The sequence below is a fragment of the Mustela erminea genome, chromosome 21, assembly GCF_009829155.1.
Source record: "Mustela erminea isolate mMusErm1 chromosome 21, mMusErm1.Pri, whole genome shotgun sequence".
Taxonomy (NCBI): domain Eukaryota; kingdom Metazoa; phylum Chordata; class Mammalia; order Carnivora; family Mustelidae; genus Mustela; species Mustela erminea.
Genome location: NC_045634.1, coordinates 7,607,151 through 7,618,420, shown reverse-complemented (window position 1 = coordinate 7,618,420; position 11,270 = coordinate 7,607,151). Strand labels below are relative to the sequence as shown.

Sequence of the window (11,270 nt, the reverse complement as noted above, 5' to 3'; positions counted from 1 at the left end):
GAGTGCTAATGAGGGCTCTGACTGACGCAAACATAGGAAAACATCCAACCATAAAGCCATCCAGGTAAGGGACAAGATTCTATGATTCTAATGTAGTGTTCCTTCAAAATAATCTGACTCCCATTCTATACTTTCCTTGTCAAAGAATACTCCTTTGGTCTGGAACTAAAAAATATTTATTTTGGAACTAAAAAATAATTTATATGTTGAAATAACTTATTCTTAGTGGGACTGATGTGTTAAATCTGTCCCCAAATTCATTCCATATGTGCCAAAGGTTGTGTCCCTCATATATGTGTCTCTATATGTTTTCATTCATCATTGAAGAAGACCTGAAATAATACTGTCCACAATCCCTTTAGTGGTTTGGATGGAGCAGAACCAAAGTGGCATATGACCAGAAGGGACAGATGTCACCTCATCTAAACCTATCTGTCAGTAACAGAGTTAGCATGGTGCTGGGTATAGTGCTAAACTCAAGAGGACATCACAGATTGTTACTCTTACTACTTTCCTGGAAGCAAATACCAAGCATAGCTACTAGTTATTACTGGTACTTTCCCAACAATGTCAACAGACCTGCCTGAAAAACATGTTTTTTTAAAGTGGGCTCCAAGCCCAGCATGAAGCTCAACCAGGGCCTTGAACTCACAACTCTGAGATCAAGACCTGAGCTGAGATTAAGTGTTGAATGCTTAACTGACTGAGCCACATGGGCACCTCTGAAAAGCATTTTTTTGACCGCATACAGAGCCCTTCATTTATTTGGAATCCAAGGCCACAACCTCAGTAACCTCTCCAATAAACCGCAGCCAAGTTCCAACAATCTGGACAATCACCCCAGATAAGGGTTGGGGTCAGGTGGGCAGAGGTCTGGGGCCAAGGCTATAGGAGGAGCTGTGTAGCCAATAAGAGGGAACAGCTAGGGCATGCACTTGGCCATCGCCCCCAGTGTCCCAACTCCCTGCCCAAGGACAGGAGCAGAGTGGTGCGGGGGCCTCCTCAGACCTCTGGGATCCACCCCAAAAGGCCAGCATTCTCCTGGCGAAGGGCTTGGTAGTCCTCGCGGATCTTCTCCAGGTTGCTGAGGGTCTTCTTCCCCATCTCTGTCTCTATCTGCTCTTCAAGATCTCCAGCTTCGCACATGATTGTGCCTGTATCCTCAGCGGTCTGGATGAGCTGGCTGCAGTTCTCATGCAAGGCAGCTAGATACTTGTATGCCTTCCGAACGGCATCATCCTTCTTGGCATCCTTGAACACAAGCTCATCAGTCACTGTAAATGTCCGATCCAGCTTCCCAGACAGGGAGCTGATTTCCTTCTGAAGCTCCTTTGTGTCTGACAAAATCTTAGTGATCTCTTCCTTCTGCTTCCGGATGTTGCCCACCATCTCCAGGATGCTCTGGGTATAGGCAAGCCGGGACACATCTCTAGGCAGGTTCTCCAGTTCTGACACCAGCTGCTTATAGGCTTCCTCCTTCCTTTGGGCCTCTCTGGCAGCTGCTCGAACACTCTGGTGCAGCTCCTGGATCTCTGCCAGCCGTCGAGAAGATTCCAACTCTCTGCAATCCTGGAGCTTTCGGAGGTGGCGGTACTCAGCCAGGAGCGGGACCCGGTGCTTTTCCCACTGTCCCACCAAGTGGAAGACCCGCTGGACAGTACTCTCCACCATGAGCTGCAGCTTGGCAAGGTTGGCAGCCCCGCCAGGCAGCAGCTCCACTGCCCGGCTCTTCAAGTGCAGTGCCTGCTCACACTCCGCAGTGCTGAGCTCATTCTGGTAACGCTCGGTTTCCACCTGCATGAAGCTGATTTCCAGGGTCTTCATGTTGGTTTCAACCTCTTCAATGCTGTGGTTCACTCCCTCTAGCTGCTCCCGGAGAAACTCCAGCTCCTGCTCTTGAGCTGCCTTCGTGTCCTGTTCAGGCCACTGGGAGGTGGCAGACACATCAGACACCTGGGCTGCCTGTATCTCAGGCTCCAGATGAAAGGTGAACTTCTCTGAGTGTGTGAAGTTGGAGGCCTTGGAAGCACCAGTCCTGGCCCCAGCACCCCAGGCCTGCAGCAGCTCTCCCAGGTCTCCGGTTTGTGGGGGAGCCCCTAGTCGGCCCCAGGTCTGGCAGAGATGCTCAGCCAGGTACTTCTGTAGCCATTGCCTCTGAGCCCATGGATCTTCCTGGGTGGGATGGCAGCTTGCCCGGTGGACCCAGTCCTCATCCCCAAGGCGATTCCCACCCATGTGCTGGCAAAGCTGGATGGCATGGCATTCGAGGAGTGAGGCCACCCTCCCTGCAGGCTGGGGCACCTGGGTGGGGACTGGTAGCACCAGAGGACTCGCCTGGAACTCCCAGAGTTCCCCGCTGGAACTCAACTCAGGCATGACAAGACTGGTGGTGTAGAAAGGCCTCTGGGAGGCTGAACCCTGGAGGTGCTGTAGCTTGGGAGTGCGAAAGAGGGGTGGGACCCAGGGAAGGGCCAGCTGGTCCCGGATTTGGCCCCCAGTGGCCTGGAGAAGAATAGCTGAGTCACTAGCAGGCTGATCGGCATCCTCAGAGGCATCAGAGGGCAGACGCTCAGCCAAGAAGAAAAGCAGGTCCCGGAGATCAGGCTCACTGGGATAGAGGAAGTTCTGATAGTCAAGCTCCAAGGAATAGCCCAGGTCCTTGCAGGTGGAAGCGGTCGGACATGGCCAGAGGCAGCAGGGGGCTGAGGCCAGAGCCTATGGCAGGGTCGATCACACGCAGGCAGCAGACTACAGTTTCTACAGCCAACTCAGGGGTAAAGGCTCGCAGGGTCTGCACATCTGGAGGAACTGCTGTGCCGGCCTGGCGCAGGGAATGGATGAGGATTTGGTCTGCCTCCTCCATGCTGGAGCTTGGTTCAGGTCTGGAGCTGGGTTCAGAGCAGGGCCGAGCAAGAGAGGTACAGCTGTTGAAACCTGAAAAACATTTTTTAGGTGAGGATATATTTCCTAGAATATCTAAGATCTAGTGTCATTTTACCAAACTCAAACCACTTTGGCTAAAAGAGAGCACTGAGAATTCGAGGAAACAAATTATCCGTATACAAACGCAAGTTATCTCACTCAATAATCCTTTAATAGCCTGTCGTAGAACAACTGCAAAACTATGTTTAATTCTTTCATACCACATTAGCAAATGCAAACCCAAAGGTGGAACCCAGAGCATAACTGTCCTGTAGTATTGAAATCATGTGTAAGACATTGCTGAGTAATCTAGAGATCTAGACTCCTCCAAGTGGCAAATACAGCTTCCCTTTAGAATGAATGATAACTAGAATCCGCTTAATTCACCCAAAATGTTTACTGAAGCATTGTCTGACACACTGATAATACAGCTACAAAAATAAGCAATAGCAATGTTTTCTTCCTCGTGGAAAGATAATCGTAGTAAATAAAACAATGAGGAGTAGACCAGATTGTGATCAAAACCATGGAGAAGCAGCAAAGAATGAGGATGGGAATGCAGAGTCAGCAGGCGTGGGTGAGGAGAGGGCAACTGCCATTTCGTATAGGGTTGTCAGGCTAGGCGTTACTGATTAAGTGACATGTGAGCAAAAAGCTGAAGGAACTGAGAAACAAAGCCAAATCATCATCTACGGGGAGAGCATCACTGGCGGGGCAACAGCACAATCAAACATCTCTTAACATAATGCTTGGCATATTCGAGAAACATCCAGAAGATTAGGATGACCAAAATGGAAGGAAAGGAGGGAGAGTTGAAGGAGGTGAGATGAGTAAAGTAGCAGGGGAGCCACTGTATGAAGCTGGCTTTTACTCTGAATGAGTTGGGGGACACCACAGAGGTCAGAGTGGAGAAAGGTGTGGTCTGAAAGGACAATTCTTCTTACTGTGTGAAGAATAGACTACAGGAGAGGGTCATCTCTTAAGCAGGAAGACCAGTTAGATAGCCAGTGCAAAAATCCAAGTGAAAGATGATGGTTTCAGGCAGGTGACCAGGGTTAGAATTGGCTAGATTCAAATGTATATACTTTGATGACAAGGATTCACTGTAGATTGCATATGATTTGTGACAAAATAGAGGAGTCAAAAGATGATTCCTTCTTAAGGAGGACGCTTCCATTTGCAGAAATAAAGACTAGGAGAGGAGCATCTTTGGAGAAGGGGAAATCACAGACTTTGATTTGAGGCATGTCAAGTATGAGGTGCCTATTAAACATCAAAATATATGCATTGGGTAGCCAGGAGGAAAGAAATGGTTATAGTTAAAGACAGAGTTCATGGCCAGAGATGTAACTTTGCACATTAGCAAAGGGATGGCACTTAGTGCTCTGAGACCAGAGAAGTCATTAAGGGAGTGGTGTAGAAATAGAAGAGAAAGTGCCAAGAAGAAAAGGAAGAATTCACCACGTTCAGGAAGAAGCCTCAAAGGACTTATAATTACAGTATAAACTGTGCAATCACAGCCTTCCTGTTTTAAGAATAGAATTCTATTTGTTATTTCCAGTTTGTGTTTCCTGTGACTATATGGATTGCCTTTTTATGTACACACTACTGATGCCAGTGACTCCTGGCTGATTCGGTATAGATCTGTAAGCACCTACTAAGTGCAAAGCTTTTACTTTTTCCACCAAAGCATTCCTCCACCAGAGCGTAAAGTGCATTCTCTCTAGGACTTTTGGATAATAATAAGATAGTGAATAAAGGAAAAGTTTCATGCTTATAGACGTTCTTTAATGGCCCAATCTTTGCACTAGCTTAGTGTGCACTAGTTTGTAGGCACACCTCAAACCTCAAAAAAGTGAAACAGGAAGACCCAAATGATGGAATAGAAAGAAGGCATAGATGAGTTACCGAAGTGAAAAACCCAAATCCTGCCTCTCCGTTTCTTCAGCAATATGCTTCGGCACACTGATTTTTCTCTAGACTCTGGAAATGCTAATTCAATAAATTTACTTTTATTCATTATTGTAATTATAAATTCAAGACTAATTTTAAAGTCATCTTTTTTCTACCCTCTCTACTCCAGTGACATCTGAGTGCTATTGATTATAAATGTCAAATTAAATTTCTAGGCATATTTTCCTTCTGTTGGGATCAATACATAACTTGAAGAGTTCCTTTGATAGGACATTGAAAGTTATTTCTCACCCATGTGACATTTTGGCTTTTTTCCCCCTGAATATTTCAGTTAGATATTGGCAGCTTTCACTTTCTGGAGGTTTACAGGGAAATATGGTCTTGCTTTGTAAACCTGAATTTCCAAACTAAAAAAATAAAAAGAGAGGTGTGAGACCATGAATTATATGCATATTAATTTAACTTTGAATAAACCCAATACAAGAAAATCCAAATTTACAAAAGGTGATTAAGGTGTCCCAACTCTGTTAATTAGTTATTGATTTTTTACAAAAGTATTCTTCGTTTTTCAATTTTCAATAATTCAGTATAGGATTCCTTCAATAATTTAAAAATGCTTTACTTATAGCTTTTTGATGTCTTCTTGATGAGTCATAGTTAAAGAAATCTAGAAAAGCTGATTTGCTTAAACCATTACTTTCATATTTTAATCACTTTTTCATTCATTCATTTACTCAATCATAAATTGTATCAACCATTATGGAAAACAGTATGTAGCTTCACAAAAGATTAAACATAGAACTACCAATGATTCAACAATCCAACTTCTAGATAATTATCCAAAGGAAAGGAAATCACTACCTTGAAGAGATATTTTCACTCCCATGTTTATTGTACCATTATTCACAATAGCCAATATATGGAAACAACCTAAGTATCCATTGATAGATGAATAAAATCTTAACATTTGTGACAACCTAGATGAACCTGGAGGACATTATACAAAGCGAAGTAAACCAGACGCTGAAAGACAAATATTGCATCTTACTTATATATGTGGAATTAAACAAAGCTGAATTCACAGCAACACAGATTAGAGCAGTGGTTTTCTGTGGCTGGGGTGTGGAGGAAAAGGGAAGATTAAAAAAGAAAGAAGAAAGAAAAGATAGTAGTGGTTGCTAGGGTTTCGGAGTAGGAGGCATTATTAGGAGTTATTGCTTGATAGGTGCAGAGTTCAGTTTTGTAAAATGAAAAGAGTTCTGGAGATCCATGGTGGTGATGAGTGTACAACAGCATGAATGTACTTAGTACCACTGAATGGTACACCTCAAAGTGGTTATGATAGTAAGTTATATGTTATGTATATTTACCACAATCGAAAATAATAATTTACCCAGTAATTTGCCACAGTAAAAAAAAAAATAATAATAATCTCCATAAGTATTATTGAACATCTAGACTTGAGTCAGCAATGTTTGGGACTTGGGTCTATATGAGAGAGAACCCCCACCCCATCAGAAGTGGTAGGGTCAAAGAGACTGGAAACAGTATTGACTACTCTGGGTCTTTGCATGGTCAGCAGAATACTACATAATGGAGACCTTTCATTCACTTCCTCTGTGAAATCCCTGATAAAGTCAACATTTCTTATTCAGATGTTTCAGTGAATTTCCTTGGGGAAAACCAAAGAAGAGGTGAAAAATTCTTTGTTCAAGGTTGGCATGAGCTAGAAACATAGGCAGACTGCACATAAACAGAAGCTGGAAGAGCACTGTCCAACTTAGTTGCCCTCTATTAAAACACCTCTCACGTGAGAAGATAAATCGTTGTGACATGAACAGACACTTCTCCCATGAAGACATGCAATGGCTAACAGACATACTCATTCATCATCATTAGCCATCAGGGATATTTAACTCAAAACCACATTGAGATACCACCTTACACCAGTTAGAATGGCCAAAATTAACAAGACAGTAAACAACAAGTGTTGGAGAGGATGTGGAGAAAGGGGAACTCTCTTACACTGTTGGTGGGAATGCAAGTTGGTGCAGCCACGTTGAAAAACCGTGTGGAGATTCCAAATATATTCTGCTCCTGATCAGTAAGGTGTGCTATTTTACTTGCAGCTCCTGGTGACTGGCATGGTGTCTGGCCCTCATCCTTATCCCACAGATAATTAGTGAATACTCCATAGACAGAATGATTGACTGTTGAATATTTCTGTATTTTCCACTCAAGAAGTAACAGGCATTTCCCCAGAGTTTCAGCTGGTGTTGACATGAGACAGAATTGTGAGGAGGGCACAAGCTGACAAAAGTAACAAATTCAGGCACTAAGGCTAAGGGACAGGCGTGTGTGTTGGGGGAGGGGGGATCTGGCTTCTCCCACAGGCAATGTTGTGGAACATGGTGTATGCTTACCTTCACTGAGGCTCTGCCAGAGATAAGCAGAAGCTTATCTGATGAACTAAGATGATGGCAGCTACTGAGGATGGTAACTGATACTTTTTGAAGGAAAAAAAAAAAAAAGAAGGAGAAGACAGAACTTTTATTATCATATGGCTCCTCATCTTCTCTTCCCATCCACCATAGACTTTTCCCTTCTCTCATTCCATAGCACTTTAGGCTTGCTCCAAATCATTCAGTGGACATGAGGAGTACATTTGAGCTCATGCTTGTCAAAAACTAATGTGGAGGAAAAAATGGATTCTAAAAAAGAGCACTGGCTTGTGTTCTCATCAAAAAACAGATACAAATGAAGTGTTTAGCATGCTTTTCTTGAAAATGGGACATGGCAGTTTTTAAAGACTTCGAATAATTTTAAACTAAATTCTCACAGCAGTCTCTTGAGGTAGAAAGAGGCAGGATAGTGTAACAAAAAGAAAACGGATCTGAAATCACAAGGGACTCAAGAGTATGTCCTAACTGACCACATGCCAACTGTGGGGCCTTAGTCTCTACATGTCCTGAATGCTTTTAAATCTCATTTTCGTCATCCATAAAATGGGGATTAAAATTATCTTTTCCTGGTAGAGTAAGAATTAAGTAAGGAATCTCTAAAATCCATAAAAATGCTTACTGTATGTTCATTAAAAATATTTATGGAACATCTGCTGTGTGTCAATAAATAAAATTGTGAATAATGAAAGAAAAATCTTTGTGATTTTTTTCATATTTGTGTGTGTGTGTGTATGTGTGTGTATAGGGAAATAAGCAAAATGTGTAATATATGGTATGTCAGATGTGTAAGCAAGGAATGCAGAGGGGAGTGCTAGGGAAAGAGAGCGCTGAGATTTCAAGTAGGCTGAAGGGCAGGGGCCCTTGGAGAATGAATGGTTGGGACCTGAGCATGCCAGGAACAGTGAGAACAAAATCCTGGTAGGGAGAATGTATGAGGCATATTTGAAATAGCAAGAAGGCATCTGTGTTTGGAACAGAAGAAGTAAGGGAGAGTGTAGGTGGAGATATGTGTAGTAAGAATAACATGGGACCTGATCTTGCAGGGTTTTTGGCAATTAATCACCCCTTTAGTTTAATCTTTGGGAAAGGCAGATATCGCAGTACAAGTTACATGATGAGAGGGGTGGATTGATTGACTTTTCTCTATTTTTCTGGCTAAAGAATTGAATCCCAGGGAAGTTGAAAATTTTCTAAAGATTATGTATTTGATTCAACCTGGAATTAAACCCCAAATTTCTGACTCTTCATTGAGAGGAAATGAAGGTAAGATCTGCTCACTGTGTGTGTGTGTGTGTGTGTGTGTGTGTGTGCGCGCGCGCGCACGTGCGTGCGCATTCAAGTCAGGCAGGAAGTAGTATTGCAATGCTCCTGCAACCAAATCCCTTCAGAACGGATATGCCAACATCATGTGGGAGCCCATCTATGAGAATTAAACTCTATACTAGTGTGAAGAAAACAGCCCAAAGAGCTGTCTCTGCTCTCACTGGATTCAATCATGCTATTGCATACCTCCGAAGTTGGCAATCTAGCTACTAACAGCATCTTACCTTCCTGTTAAATTCTATATTATGGAAAGGGCAAGCTATTTCTCAGTACTTAGGGCCTACTTTCAAATAGTGGTAACTATAGTTTCTAACACTCTGCAAGGAAGACATTTCTAAAGCAGCTATCAAAAATACATATTCATTTAGTTATTGAGAATGTAAAAGCAATACCTTCCTTCTACTTGTGGGGAGTATCATTTTTCTAGCTGCAATTTGTTCATAAAAGAGCAATATTTGTGCCAAGGACTCAAGTGAAACAAATGTCCTTCTTGATGGGAAGTGTCCACACTAATTCAGAGCTGTAAAATAGAAATTTTAAATTCACCTTTCTGTGATTTGGCATTTGGAACTTCTACATAATTTAACTCATGTTGAGCTACTTGAAAGGACTCAATGGATAGCGCTACATGGTGAAATACCAGTCTGGTGCTCGGAAACTTCCACTGTACCTTTCAAAGGCGCTTATTTCTGGAGTGTGCTGTTAGGCAACCTATCATCGTTCTTTCTTTGAAATGTCACCCTTGTTCTGTCAAAGGCTCCTGTCTGCGTGTCTGACTAACTTTGCAAATGTCTGACAGGAAATTGTCAGGAAAAGCTATAAAGGGAGATGCCTTTTGTCTCTAAGTGGAGAAGATGGTGATTTTTGGACAGGACAGATCAGCTGAACAAATACTAGGTGAATTCGCCAGCTCTTTTGAAAGGCATAAAGATAATGTCAGAAGGTTAAGTAATTTCCCAGTCCAACTACCCTCTTGTAATTCTCTCAACGCTACCTTCATCAAGAGACTCCAGATAAGCTTTCTAGAGCTTCTCATGACTCTGACAGCTTGATGTCTCCTCAAGTGTTCAGGACTTCCTGATGCTATAATTTCTCTACAAAAATTCAGGCAAAATAAGAGAGGGAGGCCATGAATGAGGTAGATTCCCAGAACAAATAGACTTGAAACTTTAACACAGAAAATGATCACCTAGAATTTATTTTATAACCTTGAGAGAAGGATCCAAGTTGGCAAATCCCTGTACAGATGGAAGGAATCAAAAGCCGCTTCATGTTCTCCGTGCCTTTCTTCTCATTAGCTCATGCTGAACATCTGAGCAGTACTATAGGAGAAAAGGCTCCTGAGCCTTCAGAGGGTCACAGCGGCATAGAATCTCAGTCAGGGAGCAAGTGAACTGCACTTGACCTCGTCGTTCTAAGCTTCTAACGCCTGTCTCCCTGCTGAGTGGTTACATACTCCTTATAGAGCAGAGTAGAGAAGTTCAACTCACATTGAAAAATTTTTTTTCTTCACTTTAATAAGAAAATGATGCTTTGAGAAGGAATAAAAAGACTTCTGGTTTTTGTTTCTACCTATAAGGAGCTCGGAAATCACCACTCCATACTAACAAAAAAGAAGCTATCTCAAAAAACCAACAACTGTTCTTGATCATTAAGAAAAGGGAGGACACAGAGCAAACTACTGTCCTCAAAATTAGAGAGAAAGGTGAATACAGGGAATCACAGCTTCCTAAAGCAGAGATTTGCCAGTGAAATGACCATGGGAACCAATGCCAGGGTAGGAAAACCTGAACTGTAATTAGTATTATTCTTTAAAAATGAGGGATAAATAAAGACTTTCCCAGACAAACAAAACCTGAGAGAATTTGTTGCCAGTACACCTGCCTTACAAACAATGTTAAAAGAAGTTTTTTAAAAAGAGGGAAACTAATATAGGTCAGAAACCCAGGTTTACATTAAGTGTTGAAGAAGGAGAATGTGAAAGTAAAATAAAAATATTCATATTTCTTATTCTTTTTTACATTTTATTTTTTTTCAGTGTTCCAAAATTCATTGTTTATGCACTATACCCTGTGCTCCATGCAATATGTACCCTCCATAATACCCACCACCAGGCTCACCCAACCCCTCATCACCCTCCCCTCCAAAACCCTCAGTTTGTTTCTCAGAGTCCACAGTCTCTCATGGTTTATCTCTCCCTCCAATTTCCCCCACTCACTTCTCCTCTCCATTTCTCAGTGTCTTCCGTGTTATTCTTTATGCTCCACAAGTAAGTGAAACTATATGATAATTGGCTCTCTCTGCTTGACTTATTTCACTCAGCATAATCTCCTCTAGTCCCGTCCATGTTGGTACAAAAGTTGGGTATTCATCTTTTCTGATGAAGGCATAATACTCCATATATATGGTCCATATATATGGACCATATCTTCTTTATCCATTCATCCATTGAGGGCATCTTGGTTCTTTCCACAGTTTGGTGACTGAACATTGCTGCTATGAACATTGGGGTACAGATGGCCCTTCATTTCACAACATCTGTATCTTTGGGGTTAATACCCAGTAGTGCAATTGCAGGGTCATAGGGTAGCTCTATTTCTAATTTCTGAAGGAATCTCCACATTGTTTTCCAAAGTGGCTGCACCAACT

At 42.4% G+C, this 11,270-nt stretch overlaps 1 protein-coding gene across 1 annotated transcript in view; it reads right to left on the bottom strand.

Moving 5' to 3' along the window:
- Positions 1-693: 693 nt before the first annotated feature.
- Positions 694-11,270, bottom strand: part of LOC116581985 (coiled-coil domain-containing protein 22-like) — a 106,039-nt gene continuing 95,462 nt past the window's right edge. The window contains 2 exon segments of the mRNA XM_032329329.1: positions 694-2,668; positions 2,670-2,934. Coding sequence (XP_032185220.1) covers positions 1,003-2,668; positions 2,670-2,863 — 1,860 coding nt within the window. The 5' untranslated portion in view covers positions 2,864-2,934 and the 3' untranslated portion in view covers positions 694-1,002.